The sequence below is a fragment of the Adiantum capillus-veneris genome, chromosome 1, assembly GCF_014529385.1.
Source record: "Adiantum capillus-veneris isolate H3 chromosome 1, ASM1452938v2, whole genome shotgun sequence".
Taxonomy (NCBI): Eukaryota; Viridiplantae; Streptophyta; class Polypodiopsida; order Polypodiales; family Pteridaceae; genus Adiantum; species Adiantum capillus-veneris.
In genome coordinates, this window is record NC_140931.1 from 4,621,915 (window position 1) to 4,649,488 (window position 27,574).

Genomic DNA, 27,574 nt, shown 5'->3' on the forward strand with positions numbered 1-27,574 from the left:
GTCCCCATCCAACCTGTCCTCAGCAGCAAACATCTTGAACACATCTGTGTTGTTGTTGTCAGCCATGGTAAATGCTGCACCTGATGTGAAAACTGCCCGAAAATAGGAGAAATGGAGCGGGAACAACTTGTGCTATATAGCACAAACCGTAGAAGACTATAAGGCACCTGTTATGCAGAAAATGGCACTGACAGAAAATCTGCACAAAATGACGAAATAGCTTGTGCAGTACTGTCTGTAGTGGAAACGGAGGCCGAAATGAGCCCAAATCAAAATTCTGAGCAGACCGAGCTCTTCAAGCTCACCCAAAATATTTGTCGACCTGCGAACGCTCGCCAAAGCTCACTGAAATCGAAGAAAGTGAGCAGGCGTGTGCTGGAGCAGCTGGCGACTAAGCCCGGGAGGACGTGACCTGCTCTGATACCAATTGTTGGAATTAGGGTTGCAGAGAAACACACACAGCTTGGAGAAGACGAAGGAAGCTCAAGGCACACAATAGAGAGTGTGTTACTTAGTGTGCAATGGAAAGATAGATAGCCCTAGAGTGATGGGCGTATATACAATGCACGGGGGGAAAAACCTCATAAAGAGGGAAAAAATGCCCCGGCGGTCCTAGTGTGTTCACACACATCACTACCACATGTATATGGTAACACTAACTTCTCTTCGGCCTATCACCCGCAAACGGATGGCCAAAGTGAAATAGCTAACCTAACAATTCTTAATCTACTAAAAGCCTATGTAACGGAAGTAGATCAAAGGTCCCAATGGGATAAGTACTTACCCTTAGTGGAGTATGCTTACAATAACACTGTACATACTCTTACGGGAAAATCACCTTTCAAGGTAATCGAGGGAAGATCCATAAGTCCCCTACTACTCAAAGTACATGGGAAGATCTTCGCTACAGATGAGTATAGCCGAGACCTACAAGAATTTTTCCAAAAGATTAAGGATGCTATCTCTATCTCACAGCAAAGGCAAAAGGTTGTTGCTGATAAGCACAGAAGAGCAAAGACTTTAAAGAAAATGATTGGGTCTTACTTAAATTTCCCAAGGCTCGATTAAGGCACACGACCGGCAAAAATCCTACGGGACACCAAAAGTACTATGCTAAGTTAGCAAAAAGGTACTATTGTCCCTTCCAGATTCTTCAACCAATTAATGAAATGGCTTATCAACTCAAGTTGCCCAGCCATTGGCTCATACACAATGCTTTCCATGTGATCCTACTAAAGCCTTACAAAGGAGAGCCACCTGAAGAACCAACTATTGAAGACCCACCGGAGATCGAGGACCAAGAAGAGGTGTTGCAGCCCGAGTCATTCTTCGACATGAAGAAAAGGTATTAAGAGGCGGTAAGACTATCTGACCGTATCTTATTAAGTTTAAGAATTATCCTTTTGAAGATGCTAGATGGATGCAAGGCATACAATTAAAGGATAACCGAAACCTTGTCAATGCTTACAATGCTTCCCTAGAGTAAGCAAATGTACAAATGTTTAAAATGAACAAAGTTTTTGTCTTATAAGACTCTCTTTTTCTTTTATTGTGTACAAATGTTAAGTAGTGTGCATGCTTAGAATCAAGTTTGTGGAGACGACGTCTTCCAAACACCAAGTCGAGCTTGTCACTCTACTATGGAAGATTGATAGGACAAATGTGCAGACATTCTTGTGGCAGCCTTAGGCTCTCAAACGCCAAATGGATTAGTCATCCATTCTAGAACGATGTCGTAGGGTAAGATAGGGATCCTCTACCCGCTAGAAAAAGGACTAATGAATAGGCTTTATCTTTTCTACCCCATAGTCGAGGACGACTATGATTTCAAGAGAGAGGTTAACTAATATCTAATTCTCCTAAATGATTTTCTCATGTTAAACTCATCATTTAATATGGGGAAGTACCAGGGGAGAAAAAGCTAGAATATTGGTTAAGCTGGCAGACCAGCCACAACACGGATCCAAAGGAGGGAAAATAGGGATCCAAAGCGCGGTCATATGCAAAAGAGCAATGTGCAACAATGGGCTTTAAAGACCTTAAGGTTCAGCCCATTAAGACTTCCAAAATGCTAAGGTTCCAAAATTCAAAGGTTGTGTCCAATGGTCAAGCTTAGTTAGATTGGATGCTTAGTGAGTGTGCCAAAAAGTCTTCAAGGGTCCTACATAGGGGGGGGGGGGGGGGGGGGGGGGGGGGGGCAATCCATGTAAGTAGGGGATGAGAGAGAAACACACATACACACACACACACACACTCACAAGCTTCCTTTACACGGATTAGGGAACACATGTCATCTCCCTAGCCCAGTTTCCCACAAGGTGCACTCAAATCCTATTGGATGGCCATAGAGGTGGACCAATGAGAATTAGGCTAGAGTACATTTAGTTTAATTCATTTAAAAACACTTGATAAAATAACCAATAAGAATTAAGCTCTCTAGAAGACATTGGACAATCTCCCAAGGGGTCCGATGAGCATTAAGCAGCCCAATGGCTTGCCTGATTCCTATTGGCCAAAAGACAAAGGGGTCCAATGAGAGTTTAGTTGCATTAATTAATTACTTAAAGCTCTCACAAAAGGGGCAAGGGGGACACATGTCAGAAGGCTGCCCATCAGAAACCAAGTTGCTAGTGTTCGACCTGCCCATCACCAGGCTCCCTACTTGCGCACGCCCTTGTCTTGTCCCCTCCTGAATGGGCCCCTGCGCGGTCTCTCCTCGAGGCATCTCTCCAGCTTCATGTTTTTAACAATTTTTTAGAATTATTGGCACAGACTCAATTGCTTCACTATGGAAATGGTTTGAAATAAAAAAACATAAAATTGTATTGTTGTACCTTTTAGGGTCATATCATTGCTTATGCCAAAAGTTCTAAGCCCTCCCAATACACATAGAACTTGGCACTAACAATGTGTGAAAGAAAAAAATTGCACATTTTAATTTTTAAATATGGAGGGAGATACATTTTGTGCATTAGGATGCTTGTGCACATCTAAAAATAAAAAGATCATACATACATATGGTGTATGTATGGTGTGGAGTTGGCACCATTTTTCACGTTAATAAAAATATCGTAGGGAATGTGCCCCTCCCCCGCTACTTTTATCCCCTCCAGTGTTAAAGGGAGACTGATGCTTCTCCTCCAATGTTTGATGGACTTTCTTAATATAGAAAAATAGTGCAGTTGCACAAGGAAGAACTTTACCATTGATTTTATGTTGGCTTGTGATATTTTAAAGTGTCATGTTGTGGTGCGCTCCACCCAACAGCAAGTCTCTCTCTCTCTTTGCTCTCGCACTTGCACTCGCACACGCTTCCTGCGGCACCCTCAACTAGTATCAGAGCAAGGTTTGTGCTTGCCGTTTTCGCGTTCACACCCGCGTGCACTTTCAAAAGTGAAAACAGGTTTCCAATTTCGGCATCGGCAAATTTAGCGTTCCGAGAGTGTTTCCAACAAGAGTCCTGCAGTTTTACCCCCCTTTTGAAGTTGTTCGTGCAGTCGAAAGCTTCATCCGAGCTATGCTTTAGGAGTTGTATTTTTCAACTCCACTTTTGCTACAGGTATAGGTACAGGTACAGGTGCAGGACACATGTATAGGTTGTTCATAGACTATTTTGGGATTGTATATAGCCGTTTTATGGCTATTATGTGCTATTGAGACGGTGTTTATGGGCTGATTAGGAGCATTTTTCGGCATCGACATTGTCTCTGGTTTTTCAGCCATCCATCTCCTCACAGGTTCTTGCATACATACAGGACATCCAGGTTTCATACAGGTTGCAGTGTTTTGCATCAGCACACATTTCAGTGGGAGTACTTGATGCGCATATGCATTGTTTTTAGCACTTTTGATAGTGCTTGAGCTCTTTTGAGAGCGGTTTTACTCCCCACAGGGATTTGTTTACTGCTTGCACATTTTGTTTGGCGCTTGTTTGAGCACGTATATTGCACCTTGCAGTATTGTTGACAGTGGATGTACATTGAGTTGCAGAAACTGCCATATGTACCTTTTGTGAAACGATTTGGCTTGTTTCTAGCAGTCTCGACCATTTCTGAGACTCAGTTCAGAGGCCCTTTCTTAGACTGGGCTGGTTTCTTGTCTGCATAACCGTTTGTGAGGGTCGATAGCGTGAGGTTTTCTTGAGCTAGGGGATTTTCAAATGTTGACATCCTTTCGGTGATATAGGTTGCTAGAGTACCCCTTTTTTCGTGGCCTCGCCATAGGACATGTATAGAGAGGGCTAGGTACATTTTACGCCGTGTTGGCAGGTCAGCTTTTGACTTTTTATGCACAATTAGTCGTTGATGCGCCTGTCTTATGCTCTGAGAGCATTACTTTTGATGTGTTACTGATATCTTGTGACAGTTTTGGATTGAGATTCTGTCAGTTTTTCTAGGGAAACTCTGCTGAATTTTTCCCAGAATTACCAGTGTTTATCGCCTTATTATCTTTAGCTTGCAGCCATGTCATCTAGCGGTGAAAAGGATATTTACAATATCCGAAAATTTGATGGGGCGAATTTTGCTATCTGGAAAGAGCTGATTCAAGATGTTCTCACACAAAAAGTCCAGTTGGATATCATGGAGTGCCCAGAGGGTGAGTATATAGATGTTGAGTGGGAGAGACTTAATGCTAAGGCCAAATCTACCCTCCGTTTGCATTTGGCCGAATATGTGTACCTTACTATAGTTGGAGAAAGGATTGCTAGAGATGTAAGGGATAAGTTGTGTTCCAGTTATGAGAACAAAAGTGCCACTAATAAGGTTTTCTTGATGAAGAAGCTGTTTGACCTTCGTATGAAGGAAGAGGACACTATTTCTACTCACATTAATGAGTTCAATATCATTTTCACTTAGTTGACCACTCAGGGTGGTCTTCGATGAGGAAATCAAATGTATCTTCTTGCTATGTAGTTTACCCTCGTCTTGGGATACGTTCTGTACTGCAATTTGCAACTCAACAAGCAGCTGGTACTAGTCTTGTGTACAATGAAGTCCTTGGGAGTCTGTTTACCGAGGAGATTCGCAGGAAATCTCTTGACGAAGGCAAGAAGGATGGTGATGCGTATGTTGCCAGTGATAGTGTTCGACCTGCCCATCACCAAGCTCCCTACTATGACATGCTGCGACTAGATGCAAAGTTTAGAAGTGACACCCTTGCAGTTATTCAGTCACTTTACCCTGGAGCAGGTCCTAGTGGCGGGCACCTCCCAGTGCGACCATCAGAGTCCTATATGATATCCAATCCTGTTGCTCCACTCACTGATTATAGAAGCCCTCGCCTCACAATGTCCATTTTGGGTCGGCAATTCTCAGGAGTGATAGTGGATGGTGGATCTGGCATCAACCTGATGCCCGAGTTCACTATGTTAGCTCTAGGTCTACAACCTACTCGCCCTGCTCCCTTCACAGTTACATTGGCCGATCAACGAACAATCTACCCAGTGGGCATAGTGGACAATGTGCCTCTGCAGGTACAAGACTTTACTTTTAACTTGGATTTTGTTGTGGTTCGTCTTCCCCAAGTTGAGGGCGGATTTCCTTTGCTCATTGGAAGACCATGGCTGCGACACACTAAAGCACTTCATGATTGGGGAAACGACGCAATGTGGATACATGATTCTGGCTCCTCAATGCAACCCATTCTCTTAGAAGGTGGTATGGATCCGGTGGTGCAGCAAGTTTCTTTGTCAATGGAAACCAACCCTGCACAGGAACAACCTACTACACCTGAAGGGTCAAATGAAGATCTGTTGGAGTGGTTGGAGGCTACCAAATCTATGCCTTGTTATGGAGTCTCTATTCACTCTTTGCCTGGAAAAACACCCTCTTCAAATGATTCCACAGTAGCTAAATCTAATGTGCCACATGAGCCTATGAAGAAGCATAGAAGAAGTAAGAAATCTCCTCTACAGGAGTTCACCCCCCCTCAAACATCAATCCCTTTGGTGTCTGCTTCTCCGACCAGAACAAAGCTCTCTTATGTGCCTAGCAAACTCCCTTCTCAGAGGCCGTCCTGCAAGATGAATTCCAATATCATGATAGTTGTCTTGCTCATGGTAGCTGCCTGCTCTTACTTGTACCTATCTACCCTTACCCCCTCGCCCTCCTCTCCATTGCCCAGCTCTTGCCCTATTCACCCCACTCCCTCCCTGCCCTCGCCTCCTTCCCTACCCCACCCCCCTTGTCTTTCCTCTCGCCCTCGCCCCCTTCCCTACCCTTCCCCTCCCCCCTCGCCCCTACCCTCCCCCCCCCCCCCCCCCACTCCCTCTCGTCCCTACCCTCCCCCCCCACTCCCTCTCGTCCCTACCCACCCCTCTCGCCCCTACCCTCCCCCCACTCCCTCTCGCCCCTGCCGTCCCCCTCTCGTCCCTACCCACCCCTCTCGCCCCTACCCACCCCCTCTCGTCCCTACCCACCCCTCTCGCCCCTACCCACTCCCTCTCGCCCCTACCCTCCCCCTCTCGTCCCTACCCACCCCTCTCGCCCCTACCCTCCCCCTCTCTACCTCTCGCCCCTACCCTCCCCCTCTCTACCTCTCGCCCCTACCCACCCCCTTACACACTCTCGCCCCTACCCTCCCCCTACTCGCCCTAACCACCCCCTCTCTGCCCTCGCCCCTATCTAGCCTCCCAACCACACCTTTCCACCTCGCCCCTACCTAGTCTCTCCTCCCCCTCCCTCACCCCTACCTAGCTACCTAGTGAGCATAATCTGTGGTGGAGCCAGTTGGAATTCTGGGACCATGCAATCATATTGGTTTGAAGCCTATTCAAAAGCTTAAGGCATTAATTGTCAAGCAGGACAGTGTTTTACTCTGGCTGATGGTAATCCATCTTTTCGAGAGAGTGTTGTTGCAGAAAAGTATGGCAAGGTTCATCTGCAACTGCAAGGCTATGCAATCATACATATTCAGTTCTTGCTTAGTTACAAGCTTAACGCAATCGCAATCAAAAAAGATGTACGGATGCAGTAGCTAGTGGTTTTCCTTCACAGTTTTTTCAGTATTCCTCTCACCGAGACGGTGAGCGGTCTTGTGGTGGGCAACCTGTAGCCTGCTACAGTGTCACTTCACAGGAAGGCAGACAATTGGACAATTAGTATAGTTGGTCTAGGCTGTGTACAATTGGTCTAGGCTGTTTCACACTGGACGGACCCTCTGGGCTGGGAGTGACACGTGGCAGTGGCAGGGTACCGACGCTAGTGGACATCGTGGCTAGGTCACCACATGGCTGACATTTATGAGCCGTTGGTGGCCCTTTATGATGGTACATATGAGTAGTCGTGTTTTGGGGGCAGATCTATCTTATCTTGCACGTAGTCGTCTAGAGAGTCTTACATAGAGCACTGCTGCACCATCCCTGCACATCTAAGCCTCGACACCCCATTTTGTACCTGTGAGTCCTGGGCTGGAGCGGAGTGTGCTGCCACGCCAGAGTCTGTACATGGTTCTTTGAGCTAGTCGAGTCCACATGTTCTGGTCCCACCGTGATCGCCAAAATGAGAGCACCTGTAGCGCGGATAATGTGTCGTGCCCTCTACAGTGTGGGTGTTCCCCAGTGCAATGTGCGTGACAATCTCACTCAACAAACAGAAACTCTCTCAACAGAATGAAATACAAGAAACAATGGATAATAACAGAGACACAGCAGTAGACCAGAACAGGTGGACTCGACTAACTCAAAGGACCATGTACAGACTCTGGAGTGGCAGCACACTCAACCCCAGCCCAAGACTCACAGGTACAAAATAGGGTGTCGAGGCTCAGATGTGCATGGATGGTGTAGCAGTGCTCTGTGTAAGACTCTCTAGACGACTACGTGCAAGATAAGATAGAACTGCCCCCAAAACACGACTACTCATATGTACCATCATAAAGGGCCACCAACGGCTCATAAATGTCAGCCATGTGGTGACCTAGCCACGATGTCCACTAGCGTCGGTACCCTGCCACTGCCACGTGTCACTCCCAGCCCAGAGGGTCCGTCCAGTGTGAAACAGCCTAGACCAATTGTACACAGCCTAGACCAACTGTACTAATTGTCCAATTGTCTACCTTCCTGTGAAGTGACACTGTAGCAGGCTACAGGTTGCCCACCACAAGACCGCTCACCGTCTCGGTGAGAGGAATACTGAAAAAACTGTGAAGGAAAACCACTAGCTACTGCATCCGTACATCTTTTTTGATTGCGATTGCGTTAAGCTTGTAACTAAGCAAGAACTGAATATGTATGATTGCATAGCCTTGCAGTTGCAGATGAACCTTGCCATACTTTTCTGCAACAACACTCTCTCGAAAAGATGGATTACCATCAGCCCGAGTAAAACACTGTCCTGCTTGACAATTAATGCCTTAAGCTTTTGAATAGGCTTCAAACCAATATGATTGCATGGTCCCAGAATTCCAACTGGCTCCACCACAGATTATGCTCACTAGGTAGCTAGGTAGGGGCACTAGCAGCATGCGCGATGGAAGGGGAGGCACCACATTTTTTTAATAATTGTAAATCAACTATGAGCAAGCACGGGAGCTCTCTTGATGAGTTGGCTTAGCTCATACTACATATTTGCAGCCTGCAGGTTGCGAGTTTGATGTACGTGTGCTGCAAGTCCTCAATTTGGAAATAATATGCCAAGTGCAACCATAGAAGCAGAATCTTCAAAAGATTCTACTATTGAAGATTCTACTAATAAAATCGAGCGACAATTCTTGCTTGCATATACATTTTTTCTCTTGTGGCCTATACGTGAAATTGTGAACTACGAACTGGGTGTGTGAGCTACGAGGTAGCAATGCGCACAGCAATTGCGTCGTCTACCTTGCAGCCGTTGCTGAACTGTTCCTGCCCTTCTGTTATCTCCTTCTCGAGGTCTCACCTTTTCTCGTGGAGCCCCCTCTTTTGGTGTACCTCATCATCCTTTTCTTCTGTGCGTGCTGTCCACCATGCAAGGCGCGGGAGGTCTCCTCGTACTACTGGCTCTCGGGCTTCAAGCATGGATGCCTCCTTTACACAGAAGCCTTCAACATCCAGACTTGTGCCCAACGCTCGGCGAACCCTGCTTGCAGAGCTTCAAGATATGAAGGATGAGAAGAATATTGGTAAGTGTACTGTATGCATAAAGTAGTATAGTGCACATGAATTACATTTTGGGGCTATGGTTATTCTTTCTTGGCAGTCTGATTGTGGCCGTGTATGCATAAAGTAGTATAGTGCGCATGACTTACATTTTGGGGCTATGGTTATTGTTATTCTTTCTTGGCAGTCTGATTTTGGCCGTACATGTAGTGCTTGTGGCATTGTAGGAGTGATGTCGTCAAAGTAATTGAAATTTAGTCTTATCTAGGTTGAGGTTTGATTAAACGAGCTCGGTTTGTCAGGCATATTACAAGACATTGATTCCAAAGTCAAGAAGTAGATGGGAAGTGAAACATCAATTTTTTCAAGTCCAAGAAAAGGCACATGCTTGTGAAGATTTTGGAGAAACTTGAGGAGTAAACGGGTTGAGAGTTTTGGTAACTTGAGTTTTATGGATACCTACACACATTGCAGGTAACTATATGAGTAACCAAATGTTGGAAAAATGCCATTTTATGGTTCACTCTTATATATGCCCTTTTTTTTTACTATTGAGGATATATGAGGTGGGTTGGAAAAGTTGGCCATTCGCAAAGCGGGAGATCTTCAAGGTATCAAGCCGGAAATGATTAAATGAACGGGAGATTTTTCACATGAGTGGATGTGTGATATATTCAATCTTCGACTTCAACATGGTATGCCTTGTGATTGGAGTAGTAATTGGGTCAAGCCGTTGCATAAATGAGGGGATGCAAAGAATGTAATTAACTACCGAACTATAATGATTGAGTCTCTTATGGCAAAGTTGTTTGGGTGCATAATGGAGATAAAATTGAGTGATTGGGTTTAAGAGAATGGTAAGCATGCAAAGGACAAGGGAATTTTCGTGGACGTCATAGCACCATTGACCATTTTGTTACTCTTCATGTTCTCATGGAAAATAGTTGGTTGAAAGGCAAGCGATTGTATTGTTGCTTTGTGGACTTTAAGAAAGCCTTCATATAATTCCACGTAACAATTTGTAGAGAAGGATGGAAGAATTCCAAGTGCCAATTTGAGTTTATGCTTGCGATTTCTCGAATCCATGAGAAGGGGATGTGTCAATTACGCATGGGAAGATGAATTTCTGAAATTTTTGCAAGCACTATTGGGATTAACAAGGATGTCTGTTGTGATCAACTCTCTTTGGTCTATGCATCGATCAATCGAAACAAATGGTATTTGATTTTATGCAAGAAGAAGACATTGAAGAGGCCACTATTTGCAATGGGGTAATCGTACTTTTGTTGTATGCGGATGATGTAGTGCTTTTAGCACACAATTTGGAGGATGTACAAAAGCTTATGGTTGTTCTTGAGAACTTTTGCTCGCATAATGGGTTGATTGTGAATGAATCCAAAACAAAGGTTATGCTTGTGAAAACAAACCATAAGGGGAAGCCATGCATTGTATACAACAATGAGACCCTTGTAGTTGTTGAGAGCTTTAAGTACCTTGATCTTGAGGTTGCGGCCAATCACAAGTGGCATGAATGTGCTATGCATTGTTTGGAAGCCAGAAAGAGAGCATATTATGCATTTGAGAACATGTGTAATGCGGAAAAGATGAAGTGTTGGGTTCTCAAGAAGTACCTTTTGGGCACACTGGTGACACCAATTCTTCTTTATGGAGTTGAAGTGTGGGACGGGAGTATCTCAAAATCTACTTGGAGAGAGTTTGAGAATATCCAAAAGCGTTTTCTTACAAACTTTCTCCAAGTTAAGACACTAACACCATATATGCTCCTACTTCTTAAGTTAGGATCTCTTCCAATTGAGGTTATGAGCATGAAAAGGGTTGTGGAGTACACGATAAAGATGCGTTAAAACCCTCCACATCCACTTTCTACAATTGCATGGGAGCAAGCAAAAAAGTTCAAAAGACGCATAAAAGCAAGATCTTGAGCATGTGATGGATGCAAGATATAAGAAGTGGTTTGGAAGATGAGATGCATTACACTTGCTAGATGATGCCTCAATAGATTCTGTAAGGTGCAGCGGAAGTGAATGTTGATAGTGCTCAGGATGAGTGCTCCCAATTCTGCTCAAGGGTTCCTTTTACTTATGGAAGGAAGAGCCTTCCGTTCTTCTTAGAGAGAGACTGCAAGCGCAATGATCACAAACAAAGTGAATGCTACTGTGAATGAAAGTGTTGAGAGAGAGAGAGAGAGAGAGAGAGAGAGAGAGAGAGAGAGAGAATACGACAACGGTTCTCAAACTCCCCTTCAAGGGTCCCCCTCTCTATGGCGAGAGAGGTCTATGCTATAGATTGCACAAATCTGCTATAATAGTCTAGATGCTGTGAACTTGATGATGACAATGTCAACAACGATGGAGACTATGGCGATGGTGTCATCGTCAAGTTTGAGATCTGCGACGATGGCGATGAAGGTGTTGTCGTCAAGATAGGGAACTGCGATGACAATGACGAAGGTGTCATCGTCAAGATAAGAACTGCGATGATGATGATGATTTCGATGACAACGATGGCGTCAACGACGACGGCGTTAAGGTTGAAAACTGAAAACGCTAGATGCTCTGCTGGGGATCTGCTGCTGTGGCGGTACTGCGGCTTGGATTTGTAACCGCTTCGGCGGGCTAGGGTTGAAATTTGAAAACGCTGGGTTGGTTTGGTGCTAGATGGGGAATTTGGCGAGGATCTGCAACCGGGTGAGAGTGGGTTCTCGCGAGGCTAAGGCTGAAAATTGAAAGCGCTGGTGGTAGTGGCTCAAAACGCTGATTTCTTGAGGCTGAAAACACTGGTTTCTTCTTCTTGAGAAAACGCTAGGGCTCCTACTGAGGTGCTACCTGATTGCTGGGTGCCTGCCTTCTTGTGTTCCTGCTTCTTCTATTTCTATTGAGTGCCCACTAGGTTTCTTTTACAATTCCTTAGCAATTTGCCTACCTACTTTTCCAACGAAAGTTACTTATTAATAGATAAGTGAAAAATGTGTACTTTGGCAAAAAGGGTTCTATGCTATGGAAAATGCTCATGATGGGTACTGAATGTCATGCTAATGATCTTGCTGTGTGCAATCAGAGGATATGCAACTATTCTAAGTGCCTGGATAAGCACGGCCTGCGCATAGGCTCATAAGGGTGCCAGAACACTTCCTAGGCTAACCTGAACCCTAAAAGTAGGAACAGCTTGTCCACGTACACATAGGGTTAGATGTGCACGTGACATTCCCTCCTTTTTAAAGTGAGGTACTAGTACCGAGCTGTATGGCGTCGAGGAAGTGCGCCAACAACTCCTGGAATCCTGCGAAGAACGCTTTGCCGACCCATTTTGATGCGTGGGTCGTGTGATACTTGAACTTCAATGCTTGCTTCTTTGGGCTGCACCGAAAGCGACAAGATGATCTGTTGCGGCTTCAATGCTCCAACTTTGGCTATGGTCATGGATCCACCTTCTTCAGAATCTCCGAGGAGGAAAATTCCTGAAACCACTTTCAACACAAAATCATAAACATACCCATTTTATGTAGAGTAACTGGAAAGATACTATTCTTCCTAAATGATTGTGCATGCAATGCAGATGAACAAAGTGACGGAGTGCCAAACCGTTCACCAAACACACGCAAAAAGTGGGATCGAAACTTGACTTTCCGAACTAAACCTATCAATTGTGGCAAATCACAACGGAAATGCCGATGCTTGATGGACAATCTGCTCTTTCTGAGACTGTGTCATGCCAAGGAAGAAACATGTAAAAGCCATTGACAAAACAGATAATCGGGAAACAATGTGAATTTCTCGAATGCAAACTTTTTTTCTTTTCGAGAGTGATCCGTATACATCCGTGCTCATCCGTGAGTGAATCATGTGCATCGTACAATACGGCATGTCTGTGAAAAGGGAACACATAAAGACGGTGACAAAAATACAAGAAACCGTCATGAATGAGAAACTCGAACAATGCGTGCTGACTAATCATGCGAACACTCAATGCTTCATGAGTGGGTTCTTTGGACCTCGACTCGAGAGTTAAGATCGGTCGTGCGTGACTGATCGTATCTGCAATGAGGTTAGCTTCACTAGAAAAATCATCATCTAAACCATCATCCTTGCGAACAATCACATCTCTATCATTGAAAAAATGTGTATCGTGCTTCAGAGAAGAAAGGACTGAGAGAGTCTCCTTCTCATGTTTTTTTTCAAGCTTGGGCTTTAAAGCGAGCGTATTGTCTGCCCAATCAATGAGAGGGTTATGTTCACAAAACCTCGAATGTCCAAAATCATATCACATTCTGAGAGAGGAGACGCAACAAATCTTCTACGGAAGGAAGCTTGTTGAAGAGTGAATAACACATCAAGGCACTCTCGTGTAACGTCTCTAGAGAGTCCATACCGGGAGCGAAGCCCGATGTTACCATATACATGTGGTAGTGATGTGTGTGAACACACTAGGACCGCCGGGGCTTTTTTTCCCTCTTTAGGAGGTTTTTCCCCCCGTGCATTGTATATACGCTCATCACTCTAGGGCTATCTATCTTTCCATTGCATACTAAGTAACACACTCTCTATTGTGTGCTTTGAGCTTCCTTCGTCTTCTCCAAGCTGTGTGCGTTTCTCTGAAACCCTAATTCCAACAATTGGTATCAGAGCAAGTTGCGTCCTCCCGGGCTCAGTCACCATTAGCTCCAGTACACGCCTGCTCACTTTCTCCGATTTCAGTGAGATTCGGGCTAATTTCGGCTTCCGTTTCCACTACAGGCAGGTCTGCACACGCAGTTTCGTCATTTTGTGCAAAATTTCTATCAGTGCCGTTTTCTGCATAACAGGTGCCTTATAGTCTTCTACGGTTTGTGCTATATAGCACGTGTTGTTCCCGCTTCGTTTCTCCTATTTTTGGGCAGTTTTCACATCATGTGCAGCATTTACCATGGCTGACAACAACAACACAGATGTGTTCAAGATGTTTGCTGTCGAGGACAGGTTGGATGGGGACAATTACCCTTTGTGGGCTTATATGATGCAACACGTTCTTGTGTCAAAGGGGGTTTGGAATATTGTGCAGGGCATTGATGTACCTCCTGGTTCTGAGGATGTAGGCGATGTTGAGGATGTTGCAGGTCTTGCTGCAAGGATTGCAGCTATTAAAGTTGTTTTGCCTACGACAGAACAAGCTCGTTGGGATGTAAAGGATGCACAGGCTCATGCATTGATTGCGTTGTCTGTGAAGCACATCATTGTTCCTCACATCCGTTCAGCAAAATCTGCAAAACAGGCTTAGGATATTTTGGTTGGTCTTTATGCAAGCTGCAATGAGGCTAAAATTGCTTTGCTGCGTAAAGAGCTGGAGTCGAAGATTATGCATGAGGAAGATGATATGGACACTTTCCTTGCTAGTGTCAAGGATATCAATGAGCAACTTATTTCTGCAGGTGAAGTCATTTCAGACAGTTCCCTTGTGCAGACTGTTCTTGATGCCTCACCAGATTCTTACCAGACTTTTGCTAGTACTTGGAGAGACTTATGACCCAAGGAAATCCAAAAGTTGTCAAGTTTGATGCATTATGCACATTGCTGTTGCAAGTGTCACTTTCCAGAAAAAACAGGACTAGACAGCGTGCAGTTGAATAGGCTTTTATTTCTCAAAGAAAGGGTGGTAACAGCAATACAGCCACTTGTTATGGTTCTGCTGCGAGTGGCAAAACTTCTGTTCCTAATGCTTCTACTGGCTTCATCTGGCAATTCTGGTGATAAGGGCAAAAAGAAGATGCGTTGCCATTACTGTAAAGCTAGTGATCTCTTGATCAAGCAGTGTCCTAAGTTGAAGGCCAAAGAGGCTAAGAAGAAAGAATGTGGTTCCATTGCAAATGCTGGTTCCACTACAAATGCAGCCATTGTTGAGTCTTCTATGAAAGGAGACTGTGATGTTGATGTCGATGCAGAATGGGCTTTTAGCGCAGAGTGCACTTACAATCTTGCTGTCCATGATGCATGCTTGTCAGTGTTGCAGGTTCACATGCGTGGTATTTCGACAGTGGTGCTACAAAGCACATTACCTCACATCGTGAATTGTTCACGTCTCTCGAGTTTGTCTCTCATGGGAATTCAGTCACTTGTGTCAACAATGCCTCTTATCCGGTTCAGGGAGTTGGAAAGATTGTGCTTACTGCTGCAAATGGCAGTTCCTTCACACTTGTTGATGCACTTTATGTACCTGGGATCAAGAAGAATCTCTTGTCTGTATGTGCACTTGCTAGACTTGGACTTGTAGTCAAATTTTTGTGGATGACAGATGTACAGTTCATGATCTTAGTTTTGGTGATGAGGTTGTTGCATCTGGCCTTTTGTGTCGTGGGCTGTATAAGCTCACTTTGTATGACAAGTGGGACAAAATTTTACAAATGCTGTTGCAGATTCAAGGGCTATTTCAGATGCAAAACTTTGGCATGCACGTTTTGGTCATCTGAATTTTTCCAATTTGCTGCGTTTGCAGAAATCTGATATGGTTGCTTCTTTGCCGCCTCTTGAAGCACCTGTCAAACATGTTTGTGAAGGTTGTATTTTGGGTAAGATGCAGTGTTCTAAGTTTCCAAAGGATGGTTCAGTTCGGGCCACATACAGGTTGTAGCTTGTGCATAGTGATGTTTGTGGACCCATGCAAACTCCGTCCTTGGGCAATTACCTGTACTTCGTGACTTTCGTTGATGATTACTCTAGGCATACATGGGTATTTCGGCTTAAAGCGAAGTCCGAAGTTTTTATGTGCTTCAAACAATTTCTGGCTATGGCTGAAAATGTATCGAAATGTACTATGGACACCGTCCGTTCCGATCGAGGGGGGGAGTATATGTGTCATGAATTTAATGCATTTCTGGCTAGTCGTGGGATAAAACACCAATGTACAGTGTCTTATACACCTTAGCAAAATGGTGTTGCTGAGAGAAAAAACAGGTCACTTACGGAAATGGCATGATGTATGGCTAAAAGTCAAGCTTTGCCACATTCTTTTTGGCTTGAGGCCATCATGTGTGCCACTTATGTACTAAACAGGCGTCCTACAAAAGCTTTGCAGTCTATTTCTCCATATGAAGAAGCCTTCTATTGAGCACATGCGTGTTTTTTAATGTTTGGCATATGCTTTGGTGTCACAAACACAGCGCAGAAAATTGGATGATAAGGCTGTCAAATGTATTTTTGTTGGTTACAGTGTTGAAAGCAAAAAAGTGCCAGATCACTTCTAATCTAGATTGATTGGACTGACTGAACCTTGATCATGTTGTAGCTTGTCCACGGATACATAGGGTTGGATGTGTCACGTGACATCCCCTCCTTTTCAAAGTGAGGTACTGGTACCGAGCTGTATGGCGTCGAGGGAGATCGCCAATAGCATCCGGAATCCTGGAAGGGACTCTTCGCCGGCCCATTCTGATGTGTGGGTCGTGCGATACTTCAACTTCGTAAAGGTCTGCAACGCTTGCTTCTTTGGGCCTCGTCGAAAGCGACACAAAGTCTTCTGTGGCTCCTTCAATGCTTCATCTTTGTTTAGAGTCGTACTTCTTCTATCTTCAAGAATCTCCATGGCTGAAAATTCCTGAAACCATTTCCAACACAAAACCATGAACATACCCATTCCATGAAAAGTGAGTGGAAAAAATCTTGTCTTCACTAAAGACTGTGTATGCAATGTAGATGAACATAGAGACGGAGTGACAACCCGTTCATCAAACACATACAAACAATGAGATCGAATCTTTCTCTTATGATCTAGAGCAATCAATTGTGGCAAAACACAATGGAAATGCCAGCGATTGGTGGTCATACTTTCATGTGCTCGTTCGGAAACTGTGTCATGCCAAGGAAGAGACATGGAATGTGACTTCCTTACATACATACTTTTCAGCTTTTCATGAAAAATCCGCATACATTCGTGCTCATCCATGAGAGAAACGTGCTCAACATACAATATGTCATGCCTAGGAAAAGGGATCACATAAAGATGCTCATTAAAATACAAGAAACGATCACGAATAAAACATTCGAACAATGCGTGCGTATCAATCATGCGAACACATAATACTTACTGTGAGGGTTCTTTGGACCTAGGCTCGAGAGCCAAGATCGATCCTTCGTGATTGATCGAATCTGCAACGAGGTTAGCTTCGCTAGAAAAAGCATCAACTAGCACATCATCCTTGTGAACAATCACATCTTCTTCATGCAACTCATCATGCTTGTGAGAAATCACATCTTGATCATGCAAATCATCATGCTTGTCTTTATCATCCAAATCATCATGCTTATCATTGTCAATCAAATCATCATGCTGCTCACAATCATGCAAATTCTGTGTGTCATGCTTTGGAGAAAAAGAGACTGAGAGAGTCTCCTTCTCCTGAATCCTTTCAATCTTGTCCCGCATATTAGCAATGAGAGAGGGGGAATGAACAATGTTCTCTCCATGAATGACAATGGGAGAATCACTATTGGCATTGAGAGTGAAAGTGTTAGCCTCCCAATCAATGAGAGGGTTAGCATCACGAAACCATCGAATGCCCAAAATCATATCATATCCTGAGAGAGGAGAGACAACAAATCTTCGAGTGAAGGCAGCTTTTTGAATTGCAAACAACACATCAAGGCATTACTCCGTGATGAGAGCGTCCATACCGGGAAGAAAGCCAGAGACCTCGATAGGAGATCTGTGACTAACTTCGAGGCGGACTCTCTCAAGAAGAGAGGGACTGATCACATCATGCATACTACTTGGGTCAAACAATATGATAAAATGTTTCCCTGACGTACGACCATAACATTTAATGAGAGAATCATCAATGGGAGGGTCATGAGAAACTTGGGGCACACTCGTGTTATCATTAATTGCATTGATAGAGGAAGTGGATTGTGTGGATTCTTTAGATTCATTCGATTCAAGCTTAGGACATGTTCTTTTTATGTGACCCTTAATGTGACAATGAAGACAACGACCTTCCTTAGAATAAGTGCTTTGCTCTTCCGACGTGATGTATCCTCCTACAATTCCTTGTGCTACCTTTTCATATGGAGTAAGCTTAGGTTTAGCAATTGTGCTAGCCTTACCCTTAGATTCATTGGAAGAATTCTTTTCTGAGAGACTGTTGGAAGATTGGTTAGAAGAGTTACCATTCTTACCGTTCTTACCGTTCTGAGGGTTCTGAGAGGTACTTGTGAAAGTCTTGTTCTCCTTAGGCTTTCCCTTGTGGTGCTTCATCTCCTGTGCGAGAGCAATCGCTACCGCTTTGTTGAGATCGATTGGGTCGAAGACTTCTACATCAAACTTGATATAATCGTTTAATCCAAAAAGGAATACCTCTTTGCGTTCATCATCCGACTTGCGTAATTGGGTACCTAGCTGCAAAACACGATTAGAAAAAGACATCACAGGCATACCATTTTGCTTGAGAGTGCGCCAATCGTCCTTCAATCGTGCGAGGTACTAAGGTGGCATAAACCGCGCCTTGAGCTTGTCTTGGAAATTAGCCCAATTGAAGGAAAGGGGCGTGAATTCGTCGGCTTCCTCTAGGTGTGCGGCTAGCTGTGCCTCTTGCCATGCATGGTACCAATTGATGGCATCACCAGCAAGGTGCATAGCTACCATCAAAATGTTGCTATTTCTTGTCTTCTTAGTTGTCGCAAAATAAGCATTAAATTGATGCAACCAAAAATGAATAACTGTAGCATCCATCTTACCATCATACTTACTGAAAGTCAACTTCTCTGTGATTGGATGGTTGAATCCGCATCATGGCTTGTGCCACTGGATGAACTCCCACGATCTTTGGCTGGTTCGGACTTCGAGGCTAGCACTTGTCGAAGCAATTCTTGAGTGCGTAGCTCTCTTTGAGCCTCTCGCTCGGCCTCCCTTTTTGCTTTTCGTTCGTTTCGTTTATCGCGCTCGCGTTCGAAAGCAAGGCGATTTGCTTCTTGTTGTGCCAACGCAACTCGATTCGCTTCTTGTTGTTGTATTGTATTTCTTTCATTTCGTTCTTTGTGCTCGCGTTCCAAAGTAATGCGAGTCGCTTCTTGTTGTGCCAGCGCAATGCGATTCGCTTCTTGTTGTGCCGCCATCATGTCCAACATTGACTTGACCATCATTTCCATCGGAGTTGGTACAACTTGTGGCGTAGATGGCGAAGGGGGAGAGTCGAAAAAATCTCCTGGTGGGGAAAATTCTTCGTCGCCTCTCTCATGCTCATTACCTCTATGCGAAGTATCCATTCCGCTTCGGGTGACGACCATGCACTATGATTTTTGGTTCTTAAGTCCACGAGGAACTTGGGTTCTTCAGGGTCTTGAGGTTCTTGAGGTTATCTTTCGCTTGCAAACCGTGTTTGAGAAGGATCTTCTCTTCACCCGAGTTCTACTCCTTTCCACGGGCGCACCCCTTGGCGGCCTTGCGCTCACACCAAGGTTGCTTTTTCCCACCTCACGTCGATTGGCCGGCCGCTAAGTGCACGGTCCGCTCTCAATGAGTGAAAAGAGACACAAGGGGAGGCTATACAAGCCCTCCTTTCCTGGGATTCCTGCCACTCTTCAAAAACACGATTAGGAATCGACACGCCGAAGCGAACTTGGGTTCGTGCGACCGCAACAAGCAAAAAAATTCTTGTGATTCTTGTGGTTCTTTCCCGAGTGATACAGAACACTGCCAAAGCTCTGATACCAATGTTAGGTGCAGCGGAATGAATGTTGTACTTTCTCAAGATGAGTGATCCATATTTGCTCAAGGTTCCTTTTAGTTCTTATGGAAGGGAGAGCCTTCCGTTCTTAATGAAGAGTGCTATGATCACGAAATAAGTGAGTGGACACTGTGCGTGCAAGTGTATGAGACTGAGAGATAGAGAGAAGAGAGATACGACACCAGAGACGATGTAAAATCCTCCTCCGAAGGCCCCACTCTCGTCGGCGAGAGTGATCTACTATGGATTGCACAAAGTGGTACAATAATGATGCATGGAAAACTGATACAACTCGTGACTATGTCGGTGACGACGACGATGACCTTAGGGCTGAAATCTGCAACCTTCTAATTGCTGTCCACAAAACGCTATCTGCTGAATTTCGGGGCTGATTCGGACTGCTGAAAAACGCTGGTTTGCTGCGTTTTTATGCTGCTGAAAACGCTGAAATAGCTTGATGAAAATGCTGGCCTGTTGCTGCGTTTTGATGTTGAAAAAACGCTGATTTGGTCTGCTGCGTTTGGGCTGAAAAACGCTGATGGAACTGCTGCATTTTGGGCTGATCTGGAAACGTTAGGTGCAAGGGGATGTTGCGGTCAAGCAAGGGCTGACTCGCCAAGGCAAGGAAGGGTTGGCGATGCTACAAACGCTAGGGCTGAAATGTTGGCGATGAGGGTGGAACCAAAAACGCCAAGTGCTTGAGGGGTTCTTGCTGAGAGAGGGGAGTACCTACTGCCAAAGGCCTGTTGTGCTCCTTGCTCATCTGCCAAAGAGTGCTAGCTTTGGTTTGCTTATATATTTTCTTAGCAAAATTGCCCTACCTACTTTTTTTGGAAAGTCACTTAAATTAATAAGTGAAAAATGTCAAAAATAGGTAAAATACGCTAAATGCACTGGAAAAATCCCCTAACTGATTCTAATGGATTTTGATGGGAATACTGATGATCATGCTGTGTGCAACCAGAGGATATGCATCTACACTAAGTGACTGGGCATGCACTGTCTACGAATAGACTCACAAAAGTGGCAGATCACTTCTAATCTAGACTGACTGGATTGACTGAACCCTGATCATGTTGTAGCTTGTCCACGGACACATAGGGTTGGATGTGTCACGTGACACAAGTTTGATCGAGTGTCTACCTTCCTTAAACTCTCGGACTTTCTTGCTTTTATCTTCCAGAAAGTCATACTGGTTGGCTTTATGAAAATTCTTCTTGTTGGCATAAAAGTTTCCGTCATCGGAATCTGAGCTGTTTGTAGACGAGTCCTCAGTAGAACTGTCAGTCACTGGGTGAGACTTAGACTTTTTTGCCTTTTTCTTGCCCTTTTCGAAGCGTTGTTTCTTGCTTCGCTTTTTGCCTTTTCTGTCTTCTTCGCTTGAATCTGAAGAGCTAGAAGAACTGTCAAAAGAAGAAGAAGAAGAAGAACTGGGTACTCCTTCAAAGTGAACACTCTTCTTCTGTTTCTTTGCTTTGTCAAATGTCGACTGATGACCCAAATAACCGGGAATTCAGTGCCTTTTTCTGCTTTTTGCCGTGTTTTTTTGGCTTTCTGTTGTGTGTCAAAAAGCTGAGCAATCCGTGCATCAACCACCTCTTCTAATTCCTTCTCTGAATATTTCTTATGAGCAGGTTTTTTGTTGAGAGCGGGTTTCGGGGGTGGTGTTGTGGTTTTCTGCCACTGCTCGTGCATTTCCTGAAAAGAAGTCTCGCTCATATATTTTGCAAATTTTGGGTCCTTCGCAAAATTGAGCATCATCTTTGTAGCATCACCGATCAATTGACGATGTTCCATCTCTCGTTGCTCCGCCTGAGTAGGCCGAGGCGGGCCATACTCTCTACCGGAATCTTCGTTGTGATCCCTGTCCGCATCTCCAGATGCAGAGGGAGTCGACTGATCCTTGCGTGAAGCCATAGGTGCCGCGGAAAAAAATTGGGGATCGGATTTCTCGTAGAAGAGAAATCGGTTGTGCTCTAATACCACTGTAACAGACTTGGACACTCCAAATCGACCGTGCTCTGATACCATTGTAACAGACTTGGACACTCCAAGTCAAGAATCAATCGTGACAGCACCAAATAACCACTTCAAAACAATTCACAGATCACAATAGATTTGCACTGGCTCGACGGAGTTCCGTGCCAAGAGATATTGGCCCCAAAGACTGGCACTCCTTTCGGTATTTCTTTATGTATTAAATCAATGTCAAAGTACAAGAGAGCGGTTAGGGTTTCACTCTCAGACTCTGCGTCCAGATGCTCTGCAGAGCTCACCCTAAACCACCTATTTAAAGATTACAAGGGATGTCCAAAAGCAAAGCCCCAAAAGCTTCAGTTTCAAAAAGCAAAATTCTCTCCTTCTCTCACACAAGAGAGTTTCTCATAAAAATAAAGCAAGGGAAATCTCTCTCTCTCTCTCTCTCTCTCTCTCTCTCTCTCTCTCTCTCTCTCTCTCTCTCTCTCCCCCAAGTCAAATTGCGTCGCCCAAGCTGCTTTTTTTCAGCTCCGCAAAATCCGGCGCGTTTTCCGGAAATCTGTACGCTGGCCATGTGGCATTTTCAACTGCCAAAATCAGGGTTTCTCCCACATTTAGGGTTTCAGCCAGCAGTTAGGGTTAGGGTTTCCAAAAAGTAGGGTTTGTAGGAATTAGGGTTTATGGCAAAAATTAGGGTTTTTGCTCTCGGTAGCCACGTCATCACTTTGTGACAGAGGTATTGGTACCGAACTGTATGGCGTCGAGGGAGATCGCCAATAGCATCCGGAATCCTTGAAAGTACTCTTCGTCGGCCCACTCTGATGTGTGGGTCGTGTGGTACTTGAACTTCATAAAGGTTTGCAACGCTTGCTTCTCTGGGCCGTGCCGAAAGCGACACAAAGTCATCTGTGGCTCCATCAATGCTTCAACTTCGTCTAAGGTCATGCTTCTTCCTTCTTCAAGAATCTCCATGTCTGAAAATTCTTGAAACCACTTCCAACTACCATGTAAAGTGACTGAAAAAAATCTTGTCTTCCTCAAAGACTGTGCATGCAATGTAGATGAACAAATAGATGGATCCACAGATGCAAACAATGAGATCGAATCTTTTCTTGCTGATCTAAATCAATCAACTATGGCAATTCACAACGGAAATGCCCATGCTTGGTGCTCATTTCTTCTCGTGCTCTTTCTACAACTGTGTCATGCCAAGGAAGAGACATGGAATGTGACTTCCTTGAATGCATACTTTTTAGCTTTTCATGAATAATCCGCATACATCCGTGCTCATTCATGAGTGAAACGTGCTCAACGTACAATATGTCATGCCTAGGAAAAGGGATCACATAAAGACACTGACTAAAAATACAAGAAACGATCACGAATGAAACACTTGAACAATCTGTGCTGACTAATCACTCGAACACATAATACTTCATGTGAGGGTTCTTTGGACCTAGGCTCGAGAGCCAAGATCGTTTCTTCCTGAGGAGGTTCTTTGGACCGAGGCTCAAGAGCCAAGATCGGTTCTTCATGATTGATCGTCTCTGCAATGAGGTTAGCTTCACTAGAGAAAGTATCAACTAACACATCATCCTTGTGAACAATCACATCGTGGTCATACAAATCATCATGCTCGTGAGAAATCACATCTTGATCATGCAAATCATCATGCAAATCCTGTGTGTCATGCTTTGGAGAAGAAGAGACTAAGAGAGTCTCCTTTTCTCGAATCTCTTCAATCTTCGCCTGCACATTAGAAATGAGAGAGGAAGAATGAACAACGTTCTTGCGATCCAATTCTGTTTTTCTTTCTGTTGTGTACTTGCTGTGAGGATTCTAGGTACTAATCCTCTATTAATTACTTAAACTCATGATTAAGACTTAAGAAACGGAACTGAACTCAAGACAAGACTTAGAAGACTTTGTGTTTGATTGATTGAAAGTGTGATACAAGGGTTCCTTTTATAAGAATTGAATAGTCAATAGTGAAGAGGCATGTCTCTTTGTGAAGAGATATGACTTTAGGTGAAAAGACACATCCTTTCGACGAAGAGCTGCAACCATTGGGCGAAGAGTCGCACCCGTAGAGCGAAGGGGTGTGACCAGTCGTCGAAGGAGTGTGGCTTTTGGCGAAGAGACACGTCCTTTGAGCGAAGGGGTGTGACCATCCAAGCGCAGGGGTCCTCCTTGGCATGGCACTTCGCGTATCTGCAACTAGGAGTAGATGTATTGTCGTTAACATAGTCACAATCGTGACATTCCCTCCCATTTAAAATGAGAGCCCGTGTCAAAGAAATGACTTTTGATGTTGATAGAACTCTGGAAAAGCATTGAATCTTCGAAAATCTTCAGTCTTTGAGTTATCTGAAGTCTTTGTCTTGAACCTTTGCTTCTTGCGAAACCTTTTTGCTTTGACTGCTAAATTCCATGTCATTGCATTATTCAAAGACTTTTTAGAAGAATCTGGCATAATGAGGTTGACTGCAATAAGAGGTTGATCTTCAAAATCTTTCGTGCGATGTAAGCCTTTTGGTTTAAAATCTTCCAATAACTGTGAAATATTTGGGGAAGAGGAAATCTTCTCAAGGTACTCTTCATATGGGGTAACTTCAACTTTATGAATCACTGGAGAGGATTTTGGCTTGAGACTGTAATCATCTTCCAATAATGAATCCCAAAATTCTTCAGAATCATCTTCTGGAACTGTAACTTCATGACTTGCAATTGGCATATTATCATCATTCAATAAAGAATCAAAGAAAGCATAGTCGTCTTCAGACTCAGAATCTGCAACTATATCTTTATCTTTGTCTTCATCAATTGATTCATGAGAAGTTAATGAATTCAAAAATCCATCAATAATAATATTTGCATCTACATCGGAAATCATATTCTCTTCATGATCCACTGTATCATGCTGTTTGCAATTGACTAGTACACGTGAGGCTTGAATCACTCTTTCCGCATGAGAAAGCCTGTGTAAAGTCAATTCACGTCCATCTTTGAACAAATTGATAGTATGTCCTCGAAAGCTAATTGCTGGGTCGTATTGGAATAACCAATGTTGACCAAGAATCATGTCGTAATAAGATAAAGGCATGACTTCAAAATCTAGTTGATCTGCATAAGTTTGAATCTCGAACTGCAACTGTCGAACTGTCTGATCACAAGTCAAAATTGATCCATCTACTAATTCCACATCATATAAGTGAGATGTCTTCTGAGTTGGTAAGCCAAGCTGTTGAACTATCTGAGTGCTGACGAAATTATTCGAGCATCCGCTGTCCACCAAAATATTGATGGAGCGACCATTGAGTAGTCCAAGAAGGCTCAAAACTTGCTTTGAGAGAGGCTCCAAAACTGAAGAATTGCATTGAGCATGCTTCATAAGAATACTCGTATCCTCTGAGACACGAATCGTATTGACCACAGATTTTTCTTTATCCTTAGTAGAATCTGGTTGTTCAAAATTCGATTATGTTGCCGCGTTGGAATTTCTTTTCAAATTAGACGGATTTGGTCTCTTTAGACATTGATACCATCTATGGTCACCACTGCAAATTGTACATAATCCTTCCTTCTTTGAAGTCGAAGATCCATTTGACGAAGAGCCTTGTTGAGTATTGGAATGCTGATCTTGAGAAAAATCACGTCCTTTACCACGATCAAGTGGAGGAACATGTGAAGAAGATATGCTTTCAGATTGTCGATCTTGAGAATAAAACCTTGAAGTTGAATAAGGTTGCGTTGCTTGCTGTCTGAACTGAGGTTGATGTTGCTGACTTTGGCTATAGTTGTCTCTGCGATCGCGCTGTGAAAAGCGAGCGTTGTTTGAAGATCTGTTACCAGGGAGAAAATTCCGTGTAGGGCGCCGATTATCGCCAAGACCCTCCACGTAGGCAATTGCAGCATCCAAAGTGGTAGGGTTGTATTTGTGCACATCGTCCTTCAGGTTGGGTTCGAGTCCGTCGATAAAGCTGTGAAGTTTCTCAGAGGGACTAAGAGTCTCTATCTCCAGAGTTAGTCTTTGGAACTCTGTGATGTACGCGGCCAAGGAACCTGTCTGGCTCAGGCGGCGAAGAGAGGACCGGGTATGAAAGTCCGCATTGGCAGGTTCGAACGCCTTGCGAATAGCACGCCGGAATTTATCCCAAGAAGGTGTGTGTTTACCATCAGCAACCCGTCGTTGCCACCAAAGAAATGCTGTGTCCTTGAGCAGAGAACTAGCAAGTGCAACTTTTTTACTCTCGACCAAGTCCGTGTTCGATAAGTAAATCTCCATTTTGAACAGCCATTGGTCCAGCACGCGCTTGTCGCGGCGACCAGTGTATGGTTCCGGTAGTTTAACATCAAGCTTCTTCTTCTGTGCAGCATTAAAAATTTTATAAAGTAATTGAAGTTCGCGATTGTCTACCTCATCAGTTGGATCTGGTTCGTTCGGTTCGTTCACTGAAGCTTCGGAAGAAGGTGTTGAAGATGTTGCATTAGTAGTTCGAGAAACAGCAGGTCGACTTCGAGAAGTGTTTTCCGTGTGCATCTGATCCAAGCGAGTGTGAAGTGATGCAAGGCTTATGGAAAGTGTGGCCATCTGCTCCTTAATAAGAGTAAGGGCATCGTCAGATTGACCACCTCCGTCCTGAGAATTCGGCATGGTTACGCCTCAAAGGGAATTCTCGAACAGGTGCAAGTTCTGGGTTGGGAACAGATTCTGGGATGGGTGTTCCGTGAGCGGAAAATGCGTCGGGAATAATTTCGCGCTCTAGAATCGGGGAATCGGGAATAATTATCACTTCCGGCTCTGAGTAGAGAAATTCATCCGTAAAATTTTGTCGAGGAATTTTGTCTGACAAAGTTATACAACTACTCTTATCGGCGAAAGGTACTGCGCGCAGTGTGTGCACAAGGCCAACGCGGGTGGGTTCAAGTGAGTGAGTTCACATGGGCTTTTTAAAAAATTGGGTCTTTGGACGGCCAATCTTAAATCAAGTGCTTGGCCGGGTGGGTTTTTTTTATATTAAAACTTGGGCTGAATTTGACTCGCTGCCCGTTGGTTAATTAATCCAAGTGACCTTTGGGCGGGCGGTCAAGTTTGGGTGGACGGACACTTTTAAATAAATGTAATTGTATAAGCTTTATACTGCCAGCGTAAGGATTTGGGTAACGTAAGTTTGCTGCATCGTAAAAGGTCCAGCCACGTTGAACTTCAGCCAGTAAGGTTGCCAGTAGGGGTTAATTTCAGCCAGCGTTTGTAAAAAAAAACACTCCAGCGTAAGAATTGTCCAGCGTTAATGATTGCGTTCCCAGATGGGTGCAACCCTTGGAAAAGAAAAGGGCACTAGCGTAAGTGAATTCAGCGTGTTGCCGCTTGGGAGATGAAACGCTTGGGGAAAAAAAGGGTGCTAGTGATTTTGTGTCAGCCAGCAGCAAGGAATCAGCCCAACGATTCAGCCAGTGCAGAATTTAAGCATTTCAGCCCTTCTGGCAAGTCCAGCGATGCATGGAACGGGTGCGAGCAAGGAGGGGAGACGGGGTGCTTCTTGCCGGCTTGTGCCCTTTTGCGGGAAGGGGTGCGAGGGCGGGTTCGAAAGGGTGTCACCCAAGCAAAGGTGCACAAGGTTCTCAGGGTACGCAGCACACACACATCACTAGTACAATGTAGTTATTGAACAAATACCCATGTTACCTCATATACGTAGTAGAAGTATACCATCTTTCTCTGCTTCCATGCAACTCCAAGAAGGGGTAGAGTGTAGCGGCGAGGATGAGAGGCTCACAACCTTCGGGTCTCGGGAAAAAATTTGCTCCGATAC

General features: G+C 44.3%; 1 protein-coding gene across 1 annotated transcript in view; it reads left to right on the forward strand.

Moving 5' to 3' along the window:
• Positions 1-8,732: 8,732 nt before the first annotated feature.
• PDF1B (peptide deformylase 1B) overlaps positions 8,733-27,574 on the forward strand; it is a 117,004-nt gene continuing 98,162 nt past the window's right edge. The window contains exon 1 of the mRNA XM_086513735.1: positions 8,733-9,099. Coding sequence (XP_086369861.1) covers positions 8,793-9,099 — 307 coding nt within the window. The 5' untranslated portion in view covers positions 8,733-8,792. The remainder of the gene's footprint in view (positions 9,100-27,574) is intronic.